General features: G+C 34.9%; 1 protein-coding gene and 3 pseudogenes across 3 annotated transcripts; all 4 read right to left on the reverse strand.

The window, feature by feature from the left end:
* Positions 1-7,265: 7,265 nt before the first annotated feature.
* On the reverse strand, positions 7,266-9,460 carry LOC110636826 (uncharacterized; annotated as a pseudogene).
* LOC110636850 (14-3-3-like protein GF14 kappa) lies at positions 7,266-19,488 on the reverse strand. Of its 3 annotated transcripts, none has more exons than XM_058154361.1 (4): positions 18,909-19,488; positions 18,598-18,720; positions 16,966-17,082; positions 7,266-7,473 (listed from the first exon to the last, which is right to left on the reverse strand). In XM_058154361.1, exons 1-4 carry the CDS (start codon positions 19,404-19,406, stop codon positions 7,459-7,461), a joined length of 753 nt encoding a protein of 250 aa, XP_058010344.1. In that variant the 5' UTR covers positions 19,407-19,488; the 3' UTR covers positions 7,266-7,458. The 3 variants fall into 3 exon arrangements, with proteins under 3 accessions (XP_058010344.1, XP_021642398.1, XP_021642397.1); XM_021786706.2 differs by lacking the exon at positions 7,266-7,473 and adding an exon at positions 16,187-16,394; XM_021786705.2 differs by lacking the exon at positions 7,266-7,473 and adding an exon at positions 16,187-16,400.
* On the reverse strand, positions 7,912-7,997 carry LOC131170162 (small nucleolar RNA snoR128; annotated as a pseudogene).
* Positions 8,212-8,295, reverse strand: LOC131170161 (small nucleolar RNA snoR128; annotated as a pseudogene).
* Positions 19,489-21,192: the final 1,704 nt, after the last annotated feature.

The raw sequence follows: 21,192 nt of genomic DNA on the forward strand, positions 1-21,192 counted from the left end.
TATTCATAGATGACATTCTGGTATACTCTCGGACCGAGGAAGAACACGTGTGGCACTTGAGGATGGTGTTGCAGATGTTGAGGGAGCACCAGCTATATGCCAAATTTTCAAAATGTGAATTTTGGCTAGAAAGCATCTCATTCTTGGGACACGTGGTTTCTAGTGACGGCATTCAAGTGGATCCCAAGAAAATTGAAGCTGTAACTGATTGGCTTAGGCCTACAATCCATCGAGTGCGAAGTTTTCTGGGTTTAGCTGGCTACTATAGGCGTTTTGTACAAGATTTCTCCAGGATAGCGGCACCCCTAACTAAGTTGACCAGGAAGAATTTTAAATTCATTTGGAAAGAATAATGTGAGGTGAGTTTCAAGAAGCTTAAGTAGAGTCTAACCACTGACCCAGTGTTGACAATACATGTGAGTGGAGAAGGATACCCCGTGTATTGTGACGCCTCGAGTTGGCCTAGGGTGTGTCTTGATGCGAGAATGGAAAGGTAGTGGCTTATGCTTCAAGGCGGTGAAGAGGCATGAGCGTAACTACCCCACCCATGATATGGAAATGGCGGTGTAATCTTTGCACTAAAAACGGAAACACTACTGTATGGTGAAGTGTGCGAGATATACACCGACCATAAGAGTTTGAAGTACATCTTCCAACAGAGGGACTTGAACTTGAGACAGAGGAGATGGATGGAGCTTCTGAAAGACTATGATTGCACCATCCAGTACCACCCTGGAAAGGCCAATGTTGTGGCAGATGCCTTGAGCAGAAAATCTTCTGGCAGTTTGGCGCACATTTCAGTAGAGAAGAGACCATTGATTCAGGAGGTACATGAGTTGATGGATCAAGGTTTAATCCTAGATCTTTCAGATGAGGGGGTATTGTTGGCTCACTTTTCAGTGAGGCCAGACTTGAGGGACAGAGTTAGAGTTTCCCAGCACAGAGACCAACAACTGATGAAGATTATAGAAAGAGTACAGCAAGGTGAAGGTGGTGAGTTTGGATTTGCCAATGATGGCGCCCTAGTGCAAGGTTCTAGGATATGTGTGCTCGATGTGGACAACCTCAGGAATGAAATCATGCGAGAGGCACACTACACACTGTACAGTGTCCACCCAGGTTCCACCAAGATGTACCATGATGTGAAAGATAGCTATTGGTGGAATGGCATGAAGAGAGACATAGCAGACTTTGTGTCCAAGTGCTTGACTTGTCAGAAGGTGAAGTTTGAACACCAGAGACCGTCAGGGAAGCTGCAAGAGCTCCCTATCCCAGAATGGAAGTGGGAAATGATCACTATGGATTATGTGACTGGGTTGCCTCGTACCACGCGAGGATATGATTCGATATGGGTAATTGTAGACCGCTTGACCAAATCAGCTCACTTCTTACCTGTAAAGACTACATACTACGTGGCACAAGTATGCGGCTCTACATTCGAGAAATAGTCGATTGCATGGAGTTCCAGCTTCCATAATATCCGGCAGGGCTGATTCACTTCTCGGTTTTGGAGAAAGTTGCAGGAGGCACTTGGCACACGCTGAACTTCAAGATGACTTTCCACCCTCGCATGACGGACAGTCTGAAAGGACAATCCAAACACTGGAAGACATGCTTCGCATGAGTGTCTTGGATTTTGGAGGTCAATGGGATGAGCAGCTAGCTTTGGTGGAGTTTGCCTACAACAACAGTTACCACTCCAGCATAGGGATGGCACCCTATGAGGCATTATATGGAAGAAAGTGTAGGTCTCCTCTGTGTTGGACAGAAATGGGAGAAGCGAAGGTGCATGATATAGACCTAGTGCAGTACACTTCAGAGGTAGTTCCTTTAATCGTGAACGATCAAATGAAGAGATAGAAGAGTTATGCAGACCCCAGACGAAGGGATGTGGAGTTTGCAGTGGGCGACTATGTATTTCTGAAGGTTTCTCCAATGAAGGGAGTCATGAGATTTGGAAAGAAGGGCAAGTTGGCACCTCGGTATATTGGACCTTTTGAGGTTACGGATAGAGTTGGAGCAGTTGCCTACCGGTTGGAGCTACCACCCAACCTTTCTCACGTTCATCCCGTGTTTCACATCTCCATGCTCAGGAAATACATTCCCGATCCTTCTCATGTACTGCAGCCGGATGTGATAGAGCTAAAAGAGAACTTGACATTTGAGGAGCAACCTGTAGCCATAGTGGACTACCAAGTAAGACAGCTAAGATCCAAATAGATCCCTATGGTTAAGGTTTTGTGGAGGAGCCAGTCAGTGGAAGAGTGCACCTGGGAGTCAGAACGGGACATGCGTAGCAAGTACCCCTATCTGTTCAATGTATAATCATGTGATTTATTCTGCCTTGTGTAAAATTCGAGGACGAATTTCCTGTAAGGGGGGAAGAATGTAACACCCCAAATTTTTAATTTTTATGAGCATTTTGGTATTTTAATTTTATTTAAATTTTAGGAATTTTTTTGAGATTTTTCGGATTTTAAAAATCGGGTTCGATTTTCCAAAAATATAAACTTTGATGAATTTTAAAAATTTATTTAAAGACCACGTGGCAAAACTAAAAATATATTTGGAGTCTACGTATTTTTCTGAGTTTTCTGAAATTTTTTCAGAATTTTTGGACCTCGTTTTCGGTCCCAAGGCAGAGTAAAAATTCAAAATTTTGTATTCTGAATCGGACCGGCCGAATCGAATCGGACCGGCCTTTTCCTTCTTCCCTTTTTCTTCCCCGCGCGCGTCGTTCCCTCTCCCTTTTCTCTCTTTTCTCTCTCCTCCCCTCCCCTGCCACAGGCCAGCCGCCTCCCCTGCGTCCCCACTGGCCGGGCGCCTCCCACTGTCCCGGTAGGCCGTGGCCCAGCAAACGGCCGGAAACGCGCGCGAACGCCCCTCCCCTGCGAGCACGGCGTTTCGGCTTCTCCGGCCAAAATCCGGCCGATCCGGCTACCAATTGGACCGGGTCTTGTGTCTAAAATCATCTACTCGGCGAGAGCTTTCCGTAGACACCAAGAACGCCGAAATCCATCGAGCGATTTGTCCAATTTTTGCTCGGGAAGTTTTTAGCTCATTTCGACTTTTGGGCTAGATTTCTCGAAAATCGTGAATCCCACGAGAAAACTGAGGCTACCAGCACGCTCCACTCGTCGAGAGCTTCGCAACGACATAAATTTCAAATTTTTCCGACACCATTTTTCAGTGGGTCCCACGGAACTTCGCAGTGTTTTTCCGAACATTAAATGAGCTTAGAAAATTCTGAAAAATTTATGTACTAACCCCCGTGTTATGGGCTTCGTGTAGGTATCCTCAATTCGCGGAAATTCGGCGATTGACCGATGCGTGAATTTCCGGCGCATGCACCGTTCTGGAAAAGTCTCCGAATTGGACCGAGGTTTTGGCTACCCCCCATTGTCAGACGTCCCGAGTGCGTCCCCGAAGTCGGAATCGGCAAAGGTAAACCCGAACCTTGCTTTTTCGTAATTTTCTAGTGCTTAAATAGGATTAAAAATCCATAAAATATTCGTGGTAGCTTAGAAAATTACGATTCTTTTTGCAATAGCTTAGTAATATTGCTAAGGACTGCGGGGCAAAGTTTTATAATTTTTAGAGCTTGTTTGGGCAGGTTTTGCAAAAATGATCAATAATAAGGACTAAATTGAAATTTTGCGTATTGTGATGGATGACTGATTTGATGGGCCCAGGAGGGGCTGTGTGATATGATTGAACTGTGGATATATGGATTGTGAATATAGAAGTGTGTTTTGAGCCATTTTGCAGGTTGGGTAGGTCCTAGGTATAGGGGAGACTCTGCCGGATTTTCGGCACGACTTAGGACGTATTGGTCTTTTTCTTTGTTTGTATTGAGTCAAATTTATTAAATGATTGTAATAAAATTGTCAGGTGAGCCGGGACAGCCTTCTTCCTCCGCCCAGCCGCCTCAGTGACCACCGTCAAGTCTGTGAGTAGAATATTAATTTTAATTGTAATTTCGATATTATTATATGTTCAAGCATGCCCATGCATCACTTATATGCATATATTTATGTAGTTAAACTCTAGGCACGATTTATGTTACATTCATAACTGTTGATGTGCCATGGATGTTGTTGTGGTAATTTGGAGCAGTGTGCGTGCGTTAGCGTGCGTGTGATGTGGTGTGGACTATGGATAGGACGGGATAGTCACGGCTTGAGTAATTCGCTGGGACTCGATCCTTCGAGGGGTAGTCACGGCTTGAGTAATTCACTGGGACCCTCGATTTGGTTATTAAGTGGAAGTCCGAGCTTGAGTAATTCGCTGGCACCAGGTTGGATTTAAGAGAGCTGTATAGGGGATCAGCTCCCATATGTTATGATTGATACTACAGGGTGTGTGAGTGCTTCAAATTACCTTTTTGATGCTATGATGTGAATTTATTGCTGATATTGCACTTCATTCCACAGGTTGCATTAGTTTTAGATAGTTATAGAGATTATGGTTAAAATTGATATTTTACTCTCTGAGTCGAACGCTCACTCCTGTTCAAAAATTTTTACAGGCCACAGGAGGATATTTTTGAGGTTAACCTGCTTTCTCCCTCGCAGGTCAATTATTACTGTTTGTATAAACTTGTTAAATCTTAGAATTTCCGCATGTGTTAGAAATGTTTATTTGATTTGGGTCTGTAAACTAAATTATTATTTTGGGACCTGTAAACTTAATATGCTATGCATGTTTGATGAATTGGATGAGGGAGCTGAGCTCCCATTTATTTTTATGTTGATGAGTATGTGGAGGGTGAGCTGAGCTCCCCAAATGACTATATATTGTGTTTACAGGTCGGGTGAGTCAAAAACTCCCCGTTGGAAAGTCCATTTTTATGGCCGGACTCTGTCCGTTTGTTTTCTTGAAATTGGGCCCAAATGGGCCTTAGAATTGGGTAAATGAACAGTTAGGCTTACTACGGGCCTCGGGGGCTTTAGGCTGGCCTAGGTCCTAGTGCCGGTCCGGCCCATAGGTTGGGTCGTGACATTGAAAGCTAAACTGAAACACTCATAAACGTAGGAACCAAAGAAACCTTTGCCATTCACACTCATCTTGCAACTACCCAACAAAAACAACTATTTACACCCACCTAGAGAAGGGAAGGGAGAAAACTTGTCTAGGCTAGGGAGGAATAGCTATCCCCCACTCAGAAAGGCAAGGGATGACCGCGTCATCGGCAAAAGGAGAAGACCTAGAGTCTAAAGAAAACCAAACCCTCTCAAAGAAATATTTCTCTCTCTAAAGAGTATTGTGTTTAAGATAGTATAAGATTTTTTTGAAAGTAAGGTTATTGGAGGCTTTTAAAAATCTCCATTTTCCAACCCATGTGAATTAAAAAAGTTCTCTCTTTAAACATCCAAGTACTTAAAAAAAATTATTTCCTTATTCCTAAACATAAAAATTATGAGGATTTAATTTTAGAAATTATGAAAAACCTTTAAAAAAATTTACTATATTAAGATTTAAAAATAATTTTAAATTATTTTCACTATTTTTCTTTATGATAAAACAAAAGTATCGTGGAGGCAAAATCACAAAATTATGTCAATTTATTTTGTTCAGTGTTCACGTGAATTGTGATTCTGCTTTAATGTATAGTAACAGATTTCTGTTTCCTAGAACATAGAAAACCATAATTTTTTATAACACGAATTATACAATAATTTTTTATGAATAAAATTAAATAGTAATTTAAATTTTATTTATAATTTTAAAACAGTAGTATAATAAGCTTCCATGAGAGCAGTTTTAACCCTTGTGTAACAGTGAACCTTGATCTCGTGTCTTTTGCTGTTTCTGTGATTGCCACTGGTTACTCCATTGTCCATAGCTTCCCTGATCTTGTCCTTTTGTGTTCTTCTCTCTGAAAATCAGCCGACTCTTCTTGGCATGATCAGGAACAACTGGAGGCTTCGCTCGCATTACTTGGGGACTCAACTAAAGGTATTGTCGCTTTTCCTCTGCAACTTGGCGTTTCTGTTTTTGCTTTTGCCTAGTCTTCTTCTCCACTGCGGCTGCTGCAGCTAGCCTTCGCAGCAATGCTATTTAAGAGTTCTGTGTATACATACGCTAGAAGCAATTCCAAGGATAAGTATTACACTCACCTTATGTCTCACACTCTAGCATTGCTTTCTTGGAATGTTACTCTGTCCTCTGGTCATTATTTGTTGACGATTACTGGTTTTGTATACCGTTATAATTTTGTTCCGTGGCCCTTTCATATCAGCATTCATTGTGGAGGCGTAACTGATTCTAAATGAAAAACCCAGAAGCCGATTTCCCAAATAATCCCTGATCAAACCGCCACCTCAAACATTGCCAAGATATTTGAAACTGCTTCCGTAGGCTCCTGGAAATCAAGGCCTCTTGTTTGATTATACAATCCAAACTCTTGAATGTTACCTTCTTGCTTTCTCATTCCCATTGCTGGTCTGAAACCGGTTGAACATTCCAATCGAATCGCTTTTCCCTTATAAAACAAATTTATCCAATTATAAACCCGTGTCTCCATGATGAAAAATACTAAACCACAACTCAATGCTCCCCATCGCCACTGAAAATAAATCGTCGAACCTACGTTCGCAACCTGCCAGACACTTTTCACCCAAGTACATTCTCTTAAACAGGCACTAAATCTTCTGAGAACATTATCTTTAAGTTCCAAGAAACTTTTTTCATTTTCCTACAATTTTTTGCTCTGAAAATGTTAGAACAGATAGTAAATTACTATTTTTAAATTCTAACAAGGACATAATTGAAAATTCTTTTCTTGAATGTTGTTCGCTAGCGAGTCACCACAGTTGTGTGTTACTAATTTACTTCATATTTTGATTAAATTGGTGTATACACAATATGATTTGTTGGGTAGGAAATGGTGTTATTGTTTACACAAACTATTCAATTACTTGAGCTTTATGGTGAATAAATTCTTAATGCTATAGAATTAATTTTTAAAGTAGAAAAAAGAGACCAATAATTGCAAAGCTCAATTCGAATCATGGCAGTTGTATTACAAACTAGCTGTGAATTTGGATTTATATGCTTAGTACGTGGCATCCACCTAGAAACATGTGAAATCTGCCCAGCCTTTTTTCAACAAAGTTGCAGAACAAGTAGGCAATGCATACACATTCTCGAATAAGACAAGAATGGAGTCATAAGGTCATAGACGGCTCTAGCAGAACCAAAAATAAAAGAAAATAGAACCCAAGGAAGTATGAAATCACACACCTACAAAGATTCACCTCAAGTAGCACTTGTAAATCACTCAATGAGAATTGAAATTCATTCTTATAGTTGTTTCCAACAATAAGTTTGTAGCTACATCAGGAAGCTAAAACCAGAGCAAATTTTACACAACTATACACAATTATGTCGTACTTAGATTACAGTTCATGACATTCTAGCCCACCCCCTTGGAAGAGCCAAAACAATCCTATCCAACTATGCCTCATCTATCTGCTCCTGCATAAACACAACCATATTGCTTTAGTATTTCCATATTAAATGGGGGAAAAACTGAAAAAGAACATAACCGGCTTATATCTAAATTGATCTCCTGAACAGATGTAGACATGCATGAGCGAGCAGACATATGTGATATAACTGATACTACAGCCTCTAAAAACAGTACTCATGGGTGTGTACCTGGACAGTGTTTAACAATAGGTCGAGTGTCCTAGCTATGTATGGTAGCTTGGACCCTATCCAGGTATCCTCCTATTGGTTGGTTACACGGTACCCATCTGTGGGTACAATTTTTAGAGGCTATCAAATCAACAATATCTAGAATTAGAGAGCACATAAACAAAACAAAGAAGGGGGGAAAAAAAATAAATGAAGAAATTGAAAAATAGAATTTTTTTTAAAAAAAGTTAAAAAAAAAAAAAGTATGTGTTGCTCAGGTAACCGCTCAGGATGAAATTTCATCAAGCAAATTACTCATTAACTTTCACAAAATTCAGGTATACTCATCATAGCAACCATTTTGCATTCAATAGTCTTTTGTATCAGCAAAGATTGGTTATTCAAAATATTAATAACTCATTTTTACGAGGGTAAAACAAAAAAGGGGAAAACAAAGGGAAGTGAGAGGAATAGAGTAACTAAACAGACAAGAAAAAAATAAAAAAAGAATAAAAAGGAGAACATCAAAGTAAAGTTAGACCAACTGCAATCAGATTATCTAACCATGTGGTGCTCAGTTAACCGCTCAGGATTGTATTTCATCAAGCAATTACTGCATAAACTTTCATGAGTTTTTAATACTCATCACAGCAACCATTTCCATTAAATAGTCTTTCATATTCAAAAATTAACCATCAAAATATTCGTAGGTTATTTTGAAAAGTTAAAAAAAAAATAATAATAATCAGGTGAAAAAAGACAACGAGGGACAATGTTAAAAGGACTCAGATTAATGATGCATCGACAAGGCCAATCAGCCATTCCGACGAGCGAACCTTGTAATCAGTCATCTTCACCGTCCTTTTTAGAAGCTATGAATTCAGTACTTTGACATCAAAATGCAGTTAATTAAATCAGAGTTATCATCCCAAGTACAACAGGTAAAATTGTTAAAGTAAAAGAATTGGCATCTCCAAGTACCATAAAATGAAAAAACTATCCTCCCAAACAAACCTTAATACTTGCCAAAAAATCATTTTCTTGTTCATCTACAGGAGTGCGCTGCTCTCATTGTACACTTTCTTTTCGCTTGGAGGGTCAACTTCTACTACCACTGCACTGTCTCGTTCTTCGATGGCATAAAGACTTGCTTGGCTCGAAGATTCCTCAGGTGTCGTTGCTCTTGGTACTGAGAGAAATACTGAGAAAATAAAGCCAAAGAGTTAGACACAAAAAATTTCAAATTTCTCTACCTAGCAACTTAACACTTCTTTGCAATTGCCTCCAATAAAAGGAGAAATTGCACGCAAACATTCACTTAGAAACCTAATGGAGCTAAACAAATCTAGATGAAGGTCTGCAGTTGCAATGAAACTTGAAAAAAAACAATAATCAAAAAGTAACAAGTAAGAGCGCAAAACAGAAGTATGAATACAGAAAGTTTCGAGGAAGATGTGAAGAAATAATAAAGGAAACCTAGGATTGGGTTTCGTACCGGAATGGCGGCGGCCGGAAAGAAGGATTTGTGGTTGTCGTAGAGTTAGGGGGGTTTTGGAGAGGAGGAGAGTAGGGTTTGCGGTGAAAATTTTGGGAAGATTAGAGAGGGATTGAGTAGTACACAGCTCCATTTTGAGGATGCTGAGTAAGTGAGTGAGAAGAGCGAGATAGAGTAGCTTCGGGCAGTTGACGCTGGCGGACGTTGGGGAGCTTAAATAAAATGCAAGGCCGATCAGAATGGATTATGTTGCTAGGGTTTTCTCTGTCTATCACTTTCTTGGCAAGTGCCTTAAATTTACCCTTCTAACCCTAATTACCCCCCTTTTTTTTTGTTTTAACATTCTAACCCCAATTTATTTAAAAAAAAAAAAATTCTAACCCTAATTACCTTTTTCTTCTTATTACTAATGAGTGAATTATTATTATCATGCCCCTTTAATTTGTCAAAATTAGAGAATATTCAATTTGATTGATGAGGTTTTATAATGTCCTTCCTCTTTCTTTGAGATTTTCTTTTATTTCTCTAGCAATACTATTACCTGCTTTACTTTTCAGATACTTCTCTTAGCCCTTCTGAACAGGGAGAAGCTTTCTTCCTATTTGATTCTTGTGAGTTCTTACTCTCCCCTCATCTGATGGGGTTATAAATGGATTTGTCTTGAGTTTTTTTAGATTTCTTTTGCAGGTTTGGAGATACTAGAGAGGGTGCTTGATGGATGACTTGCTTTTATGGGTGCTAATATTGCTCTGACTCTGCTTAATATTATAATAATTCGAACTCATCATAAATTCGATTAAAATTTATTTTCAACTATTCGAATTCGTCTCAAACCTGCTTATTATTACTCGAAAAAAATCTAAACCTATTTAATATTATATATTTTAATTAATATTTTGCATCAAAAATTATGTTGATTAATAATTTATATTTTAAAATTTTAATAATTTTATAAAATATTTAAATTACATTTTATATACAAAAAAATATAAAAAAATTATAAATATTATTATAAAAATATATATTTTGTATTTAATTAATTATTTATAAAAACAGATTTGGATAACAGATAATCAACATGTAAAACTTATATTCGATCCGATCTTATCATAGATATTATTTTTTAAATTTAAATCCATCTCAAATCTAATTATATGATACCTAAATTCATTCTATTAGAATTCGATAACAGACACTCACAAAAACTCAATTCAGTGCCATCCTGTTTCTAAGTTGCAGCGGCGCTGGAGTTTGCTTCCTCCTCTTTTATTGGGTTGAATCTTAGGTTGCCCTCTAAGCTCTTGGGCTTTCTCTTACTGGGCTTTGAGACTTTTATTTATATAGGGCTTGAGATGGTTTGTATTGAGCTAATCCTTTATGTTTTTAGCTACAAGCCTCACTTTGTGTCTTTTTATCTTAATGCAATTATCCTATCTTTAAAAAAAAAATTGTCAAAATTAATTTTTTAATTTTACTTTTTAAAAATTTAATTAAAATATTATTATATTCTTTAAAAATTAAATTCTTTAATTTTTATGTCAAAAAATATTAATTAACTTATTTTAGACTTAAACTTTTAATTAATTTAATAATTTAATTTATTTATGCAAAATTAAGTAATTAAAATAGATGTATCATATTGATAATCTTTGAAATTTCAGATTTTGGCTATTCATACCTTTTTCATTAAAAAAAAAAAAGAAAAATTACAACTCCATTTACAACATAAATTTTATGTAAATAATTTTTGAAAATTGACTTAAAAAGTTAAAAAACAAAATACAATACAAATTCATAGTATCATAAAGAAAAAATAATCTTGCATTTAAAATTGTAAAACGCTAAGTTCAAGTAAATTAGATGATGAAATGCAATTATAATAATATAATTTAAAATAATTAGACTCAAACAATAAATTCTTATAAGAAAAATTATAATAATTAAATTGAAAAGAAATAAGAGAGTCAAAATTACTTGAATAGCATAAAACTGTTTGGTACGACGACGTATTTATATTCTCTCTTTTGCATGGACACGCATTATTACCTACGGATCGATCGGTACGAGTTGGACATGGGACAAAAATTAGTCAATAATTCATGAGATCAAATAAGGTTCTAAAATTTTTGAGGGCTGAAAGCGATTTCTGTTGATTTTTTAAATTAAATTGAATCAAAACAAATAATTTATTTTAATAAAAAAATATATAAAAAATATATATTTTTAAAAATACTTGATCTAATTTAAGAAAATTAACTTATAAATATCTAATATTTATAAGTAAATTTAAGCTTATAAAAAATGAAAATTTTAAATAATTACATGTAATTATTTGTAATATTAGAGGTATTTAAATAAATGACATGCGGACTAAGTATTATTAAGTAGAAATACAAAAGTTTGAGTACTTTTGAGGCCTATATGACTACTTCCTAATACTTCTATAGGGTTTATTATTGCTTTTGGGTATGACCATTTGGAGTAAAGCAATCGCCGGCTCCTTACTGGTGATATTAAGGAACAAATATTAGGTCTAGCTAATTGTCTAATGAGTTAATGAGAATGGAGTACCAAGGCAAATTTTCCTTTGGTATGTGATGAGAAAAGGGTAAGGGATAGAGTCAAGGGTTTTTTCTAAGTTAGGTTACCTGATATGGAGGACTCCTATTTATGGAGTAAGAGATCCAATAACAAATGAACATGTGTAAAAAGAACTCCAAGCGGGCTGTTTCAATCGCAGAAAGTCGCACACAAAGTCTAATCACATTATTTTGAGGCAATTATGACTCTGACATCTCTGGGTCGATGGTAATTTTATAAAAAAAATTAGCCTATTTGACCAATTTATCAAGGGTACTAGATTAGCTGATCTATTTATCCAAGATAACCATTAGAAGTAGATTGAAAGAGGACATAAAATACTTTAGAAAGAGGATAACTTTCTTTAATTGTACTCTATCAAGTTACACGATTAGGGTTAAATAATGCATTTATCTTGATAAAGGGAATGTGGCATTATATTAATTGTCGTAATTAGTTATAATTAATCTGAAATGTTCTTGTCTTGAATGTACTCTTTCAAACTGAGTGAGTAGTGTACTTGAGTTTCTGACCTGAGTAGTTGGATAAATAAAATGATGCATTACGTAGTCAACAAAGGAAGAATACGACTCCTTTTGTAAAGGGATTCATATCACTTACTTAGAATTTCGACTGAACTATTATTGTATTAATGTATATGACCATATGTAAATAAATAACATGATGCATGTGACATCTTCCCTGCAACAGAACATACTTTTTATCAAGGCAATTAGGAAATATATAGTAATTCACCTTATCTGGGTAGTGACCATTCACGCGACTTCTTCCATGATAAACATGTGGCACCAACCCAGTGTCGCGGCCATAATTTTAGTTTAGGGGAGCTCAATTAAAATACATGATTTGCTAATAAATTACTTACTTACTTAGATGTTGATTGAAGGAATTGATTAATTAATGATAAAAACTATTTCATAACTACAAAATAAAATTTATATAAAATTACTATTAAACTCACTTAAATCTTTTAAAACCCTAAGGTCTCGTACTCATTAAAATTTAATATAAGAATAAAAAAATTTTTGAAAAATTACTATTAAATCCTTGAAAATTTTTAAAATTTTAATGGGCCCAATGCCACTCTTGACCCAGCCTGGCTCTGTCGAACCTATACAATCAGATAACTTATACAATATCATACACCTTATTTGAGCGATAACCATAATACGTCATCTTTTATGATAGACATGTGGCACTCATCTAAGTATTTAGTAACTTGTATTATATCAATATGTTTATTTAACATCTTATAAGTGACTAATAAGTTGATGTATTTGAAAAGAAAAAAAACTTATAAGTGCAATTATCATTAAAATGATTGAAAAAAATACCAAATTATTTTAAAATTAAACGAGGATATATAATAAAATTTTCAAATTAAGTGAGAATAATATAATAAGTTACTTGGCCATACCAACTCATAAGTATACATCACTTGGTGTCTCCTCTAAATTTATTATTGAGTGACTTTTTTGCTTTTAAAATATTTAATTTTAAAAATTAAATTTATAAATATCATTTTCATCTATTATAACCGTTGTTTAGCAACTATATTTTGAAGTATTTAAAAAAAAATAAAAATAAAATAAAATTTATCTATAAATCTCCTTTTATTTTTTCATTTTCGTCAAACTTTAATATAAAAAAAAAAGTTATGTAGAGGTTCTTTAAATCATTTAACCTTTGTTTAGGAGAAAGTTTTTTAAAGTAATGAGAGGTTTTTTAAAATTTAAAAACCTTGAACTTGTGTTTAGGAGATTTTTTTTTTTTTTTTGTCCGAAAGATAGTTAGAATTCATTGAACATGATAACCAATATAAGAAGGACCAATGCATGTGGTTAAAGAGGGAAGTCTGGCCTAGGCTTGATACTAAAAAGGCTCCAGCTAAAACAAAAGCGATGAAAAGGCTCCAGCTAAAACCATACAAAAAACCTAGAGTTAGGAAGACTCAAACCAACCCCAGTACAAGACTTGAAAGATAGTCTCTTCCAAAGAGTAACCTAGCCACATTCATCTCTGAGGTTGGACCACCCTTCTCTACCATCATCAACCAGAGGGCTATTGCTGGAAAGCTCAATAGAGACTAAAGAAAGACCAATCTAGCATTAGTGATACAAATCTCCATTAGCCTAACCAGGGGCTAAGACAAGGTTCTAGCTAACAGGAAATGGATCAACTCTCAAAAACCATGACCCAGCAAAGAGGCCTTCATTGCATTGCAGATATGTAAGTTAGCAAGGAGCAATGCAAATCCAAAATAAATTTCTAGTTCTATCGGAGGAAGATAAGACTTACTGAAGCACTACAAGGGGATGCAGACATGGTAGAAGATGCCTAAAAAATAGAATCCCCAGAAAATAATAATCCACCCTTGACTTTGGGAGCACAGCTAGAAACCCATAAAATGGAACAATATCGGCCATGAAATTTAACAACATGATGAGAAGGGCAAAGCTCTTGCCGTTTCATTCTTTTGTAGGCTGTAAGGAACCGATCAATGTCCACTAGAGCAAAATTGAGATATCCCCGAGAGTACCCATCCTCAAAAGAAATTGAAAGCTAAACTGAAACACACATAAATGTAGGAACCAAAGAAACCTTTGCCATTCACACTCATCTTGCAACTACCAAACAAAAACAACTATTTACACCCACCTAGAGAAGGGAAGGGAGAACCTTTGTCTAGGCTAGAGAGGAATAGCTATCCCCCACTCAGAAAGGCAAGGGATTATCCCGTCACCGGCAAAAAGAGAAGACCTAGAGTCTAAAGAAAACCAATCCCTCTCAAAGAAATATTTCTCTCTCTAAACTACTAAACTAGAGAGTCTTGTGTTTAGGAGAGTACAAGGCTTTTATTATTAAGTAAGATTATTAGAGGTTTTTTAAAATCTCCATTTTTCAACCAATGTGAATTAATAAGGTTTCCTCTTTAAACATTCAAATACTTAAAAAAAATATATATTTCCTTATTCCTAAACATAAAAATTATGATGGTTTAATTTTAGAAATTATGAAAAACCTTACTTAAAAAAACTTTACTATATCAAGATTTAAAAAATAATTTTAAATTGTTTTCACTGTTTTTCTTTATAATAAAACAAAAGTACCCTCCAATAATTGTGAATTGTGATTCTGCTTTAATGTATAGTGATAGATTTCTGTTTTTTAGAAAATAGAAAACCATAATTTTTTATAATTAGAATTATACTCTTATTTTTTATAAATAAAATTAAATAATAATTTAAATATTAATAATAATAATAAAAAAATTAATTATATTATTACAAAATAAATGAATACACCTATTAATTTTTTTTTAAAACAGTAGTATAATAAGCTTCCACTGTGTCCTCTGGTCATTATTTGTTAACGATTGCTGGCTTCGTATATGGTTATAATTTTGTTCCGTGGCCCTTTCATCTCAGCATTCATCGTGGAGGCATAACTGATTCTAAATGAAAAACCGGAAAGCCGATTTCCCAAATAATCCCTGTTCAAACAGCCGCCTCAAACATTGCCAAGATATTTGAAAGTTACCTTCTTCTTTGAAAATAATAATGTTGACCTTCTTGCTTTCTCATTTCCATTGCTGGTTTGAAACCAGTTGAACATTCGAATCAAATCGCTTTTCCCTCATAAAACAAATTTATGCAATTATGAACCAGTGTCTCCATAATGAAAAATACTAAACCACAACTCAGTGCTCCCTATCAGGCTATCACCACTGACAATAAATCGAACCTACGTCCACAGCGTGCCAGACATTTTTCACCCAAGTACATTCTCTTAAATGGGCACTAAATCTTCTGAGAACATTAGCTTTACGTTCCAAGAAACCTTTTTATTTTCCTACAATTTTTAGCTCTGAAAATGTTAGAACAGATAGTAAATTACTATTTTTAAATTCTAACAAGAATATAATTGAAAATTCTTTTCTTGAATATAAAGTTGTTCGCCAGCGAGTCACCACAGGTGTGTGTTACTAATTTACTTCATATTTTGATTAAATTGATTAAATTGATAGTAGATTACTAATTTACTAATTTACTTCATGTTTGGTAGGTAATGGTGTTATTGTTTACACAAACTATTCAATTACTTGTGCCGTATGGTGAATAAATTCTTAATGCTACAGAATTAATTTTTAAAGTAGAAAAAAAGAGATCAATAATTGCAAAGCTCAATTCGAATCATGGCAGTTGTATTGCAGACTAGCTATGAATTTGGATTTATATGCTTAGTACGTGGCATCCACCTAGAAACATGTGAAATCTGCCCAGCCTTTTTTCAGCAAAAGTTGTAGAACAAGTAGGCAATGCATACACATTCTCGAATAAGACAAGAATGGAGTCATAAGGTCACAGACGGCTCCAGCAGAACCAAAAATAAAAGAAAATAGAACCCAAGGAAGTATGTAATCACACACTTACAAAGATTCACCTCAAGTAGCACTTGTAAATCACTCAATGGGAATTGAAATTCATTCTTATAGTTGTTTCCAACAATAAGTTTGTAGCTACATCAGGAAGCTAAAACCAGAGCAAATTTTACACAACTATACACAACTATGCCGTACTTAGATTACAGTTCATGACATTCTAGCCCACCCCCCTGGAAGAGCCAAAACAATCCTATCCAACTATGCCTCATCTATCTGCTCCTGCATAAACACAACCATATTGCTTTAGTTATTTCCATATTAAATGGGGGCAAAACTGAAAAAGAACACAACTGGCTTAAATATCTAAATTGATCTCCTAAACAGATGTAGACACACATGAGCGAGCAGACTCATGTGATATAACTGATACTACAGCCTCTAAAAATAGTACTCATGGGTGAGTACCTGGACAATGTTTAACAATAGGGCAAGTGTCCTAGCTATGTATGGTAGCTTGGACTCTATCCAGGTATCCTCCTATTGGTCGGTTACACGATACCAATCTGTGGGTACAATTTTTAGAGGCTAAAGGCTATAGTATCAATAACAATGGTCTCTTTTTCTGAATTGTGTATTTTAGTCTAGTATTCCATGTCATCAAACTCACATTTATCATAGAAAGATGAGGTGCTTTCGTATGTTTTAGGGAGGCTATATTCATTTCATATTTATTTGTTTCGACAATGAATCCTAGGCTTATTTTTTGCTTAGCAGTCTTATAAAAAAAAAAAAAAAAAAAAAAAGGTTACACAAAATGGACACCTAATAATTTAGTTACACTAACCTGCATATCTGAAGTCCAGAGAGTAAGATTATCCCTCAGCAGTTGCATGATGAGAGTACTATCCTTGTAGGACTCCTCACCCAATGTGTCCAGCTCAGCAATGGCTTCCTCAAATGCCTGAAATTGAATTATTGAAAGTAATCAAATGTAAGATTCCACACGCATCACATTGATAAAAAAATACATAAAATCCATTAAGGTGTGGATCTTAAAAACATATGTAATAAGAAAAGATGGCATTATTAACAACTGTTTCATGGTAACATGTAATTAGCATCTGATAGATTCTAGACACACAAACACACACGTACAGATATGCAAGTACAGACAGGTATTCAGGGTTATTTATAGGTGTCCCTCCTGAGTTCACTCATTTCTCATCTTTTCCGGTCTGCATTCTGTTATACATCAGTAACAACTAAGTGCTTCTTCTAGCTTCCATGGATGGCTCAAAAGTAGAGGTATCTCAGAGTAACCAAAAGTTATCTGTTAGCAAAAATTAAATAGACACTGAAACCCGAGGAATATATGCTCTTACATGCTACTTAATTCATCCTTCACACACCCTAGAACTAGGAACATGAAGGTCAGCTTTTCTAGGGACTTAAGCAATTCAAATAGACGCTTTCCATTGAAGATAATCTGTGATTTTAGAAAATTATGATTTCTCTAAACTTTAGCTCTATAACAGTCCACATCACTAAACAGAACACCTGAAGCAAGCATTTTGATTTCCATTTTCAAGCAATATATTCCACATTTGGCGAACTCAATATTCGAGGTCATATTTAATAGAACGATAAAAGGTTAAGCGTCTAAAACCTATTTCCTATGAAAATTAGATAAGGCGATAGGCAAACAATTACTACCTTGTATACTTCCTATAACTTGAAACATATCCTTATCTTACCTCCATGATGAAATTTATGAACTATTAATTTTGACCTGGTACAAAATCTGACTGTTTCTCCAAACTTTTAATCTTGTATTTATTGAATTGAATAAGTTCTTTGGTTCCTAAGGACGTGAGTAAGTTAACTCAAATCCAGAACAACAACCCCATTCCATTTACCATATACATTGGACAAGAAAGGAAAATTGATTCTATCATGAAGAACAAGTCTGTTTGGATTGCGGTTATAACTTGCTTTTTGAAAAAGTACTAACATGTGGTAGTTTAATATATTTTTTTCTGTATTTTTTTTTTGTTTGTTTTACTTATTTTTAACTAATTTTATTTGTTTCTAATTAGTTTTTGTTACTTGTTTAATTTTTTACTTTTTAATGTTTGCTTTTAATTATTTTAGGACTTCTACGTTTTTGCATGTATTTTTAGCATGAAAGACTTCTAATTTATGCTTGGATTTTAGATACTGCCACATAAAGCGTTTTGAAAAAAAAACCTATTTAGTTATTTAAAAGTTCTTATAATTAAAAATGTCAAATTCAACTTAAAATTATTTTTTAACCACCTTTAACTAATATATCTAACGAAATACTTTTCTTGCTCGAATAGCAATTCCAAACAACCTAAATAAAAATTTATCCAACAAAACAAGGTTCTGCTGTATCATAAGAGGAAACAAAAGATATTATTTGCGAAATTCTGACAGTAATGGGGATGAAGCCGACCTGTTTTGCCAAGCTACAAGCTTTTTCTGATGAATTGAGAATCTCATAGTAAAACACTGAGAAGTTGAGTGCCAACCCCAACCTTATAGGGTGCGTTGGTGCAAGATCAGTAAGAGCAATATCCTTCACACCAAAAGATTAAGAGTAGCAACAAGTGAGAGAAGCTATTAATAAAACGAAAAATTGATTATTCGAAGTGGAATCCATATGAAATCCAATTAAAACGCAAATTAATAAAGTATTATCTGCGCATTCGAAACGCCAAATGAAACAATTTCTCAAATCACAGAAACCCAGAGTATAATCAATACCTGGGCAGCCTTGTAAGCTAGCATAGTATCCTCAGCAGCAGCTTTCCTTTCATCCCCAGCTTTAAACTCCGCCAAGTACCTATGATAATCTCCTTTCATCTTATAGTAAAACACCTTTGACTCAACCGCTACCGCCGACGGAATCAAATTGGATTCCAGAATCCTCAGAATCCCGGAGCAAACAGCCGATAACTCACTCTCAACCTTCGATCTGTACGCCTCCACAAGCGCCACGTGCTCCTCGTTCTTGCGGCTCTCCTCCTTCTGCTCGATCGATGAAACGATCCTCCAAGCAGCACGAAGGGAGCCGATGACGTTCTTGTAGGCTACGGAAAGCAGGTTCCGTTCTTCCACGGTAAGCTCGGAGCCAGGAGTTGAAGAAGTGACGAGCTTCTCCATGAACTGCACCATCTCCTCGTAGCGCTCGGCTTGCTCGGCGAGCTTCGCCATGTACACGCACTGCTCTCTGGTCAGGGTTTCCGGCATCCCAATCGCCATTGAAGAATCAGAGAAAGCGAAGTTTGCTCCTTTTTGAATTTTTAGAAATTAAACAGAGCGGAACAGAAGGATAAGGTTGGATTAAGGGGGGCGAGAATGAGAGTAGCGTACTCGCGAGTAAGTTACTATAGTGAGTACTCGCTCTGAGGAGAGGAAGAATGTGGTTAGTTCTGTAAATAGTGAATATATTTAAGGGTGTTATTGTGATTTAAGTGTCCAACGGTGTCGTTTTTATGATGCGAATGCGAGAGTATGAATTTTGGTCGTGGGATTGAGCGTTTGCGAGAGAGGAAGGGGAGTGTGATTGATGGAGAGGTGAGTGAGAACAATAAGAGGGGAAAGAAAATAGTGAAAGGAAAATTAAAAAAAAAAAATGATGAGGAAGGAAAATAAATTTATCCTATAGAGAAATTTCTCATTATGTATATATATAAAAAAGAAAATATTAATAGAAAAGTTATTTTTTAAATAATAAATTTATAATTTTATTTTTAACACTTATAAGTGAAAAAATAAAAATAAATGATGAAAATTTTTTTAAAAAAATTCTCTTTTTATTTGTCTTTCTTTCTCATAATTTATTAAATAAAATGTAAATATTTGAAAATAGCTTAAAAAATGTAGAGATATTTTTATAATTTTAAATATTTTCTTTTCATTTCTTTTAAAATTTTTCTTTGAAATTTTTCTTGCCTTAGTATTTTTTTCTCAACCTAACATAAATCAAATAGAAATAACGTTATTTTCTTTTGTAATTTTCCTTCTCCCCTTATTCTCCCTCCACCCAAACACAACAATACAGTCAGATTCATTCCACCACAGGTCACCGTCACCGATCAGAGTCAAATTTCTGCTTGGGCTTATCAAGTCAAATTGGAAGTTTCTTAAAGCCCAAAAGGAAATACGCCTAAATTTTTAATCGGAGGGGGAGGAGGAAGAATATATAATTTATGATTGTAATTGCTATATGGTTGAATGGTTGGGCTTTTAGGGATCTATGTTTTGTAGGTTAGAATTATTAATTTTTGCTTTTAATTAAAAATAATAAATAATTTTAATATTTAAAAATATAAAATTGATATTTTATAAATAAAATTTAAAATATATTTATTTTAATATTTTTTTGCCAAAAATGGGAGTTATTTGACTTTATTTGAGCCAAAAATTTATTTTGAGTGCATTTGGTCCTTCGCCAAGAGTACAGAGACATATTTGGCCTTTTTCCCTATATTTTAAATCCTAATATATAATTTTTTTCATGAAGAAATTGAAGATTAATTGAAAAGTTAATTGAAAATTTTATGAAATCAATAATTTTGTGCATAGTTTGAATATGAAAAAATTAAAATTTTGACATTTTACTTTTTTTATCTGTAAGAAATTGCTAGTAAAAAAAATACTGAAAATACCTATAAAACCAAATAGGGTGAGCCATGAATATTACTCGGTCTTATCAATTAAAATTCAATTTCACTGAATCGCTCTATAATTATTTATAATTAAATTTATTAAATTAATATGAAAAAGTGCGCACTTAATACCTCTTATTATATATATATATATATATATATATATATATATATATATATATATATATATATATATATATATGCACAGAATTGTGCCAAAATTAACTGGGTATGGACTTGGTGATTCATTGTTACGGCAGAACAGCTTCAGAAAATTTGCAGAAATATATCTGAGAAGGATGCAGAAACCATAGGATGAGACAAGTGAATGGCCAATGGCATGCATATGGCAGAGTACGACAATTGAATAGGCAATG

This window comes from Hevea brasiliensis, chromosome 10, assembly GCF_030052815.1.
Source record: "Hevea brasiliensis isolate MT/VB/25A 57/8 chromosome 10, ASM3005281v1, whole genome shotgun sequence".
NCBI lineage: Eukaryota > Viridiplantae > Streptophyta > Magnoliopsida > Malpighiales > Euphorbiaceae > Hevea > Hevea brasiliensis.

Excerpts from the sequence above, each read along its gene's own strand:
- LOC110636850 (XM_021786705.2), bottom strand. The coding sequence starts at position 19,406 with ATGGCGATTGGGATGCCGGAAACCCTGACCAGAGAGCAGTGCGTGTAC. Across the intron at positions 18,721-18,908 it reads TAGCTTACAAGGCTGCCCAG|GATATTGCTCTTACTGATCT; the intron begins GTATTGATTATA and ends TTTGGTGTGAAG. Across the intron at positions 16,401-16,965 it reads TCTGGACTTCAGATATGCAG|GAGCAGATAGATGAGGCATA; the intron begins GTTAGTGTAACT and ends GTGTTTATGCAG.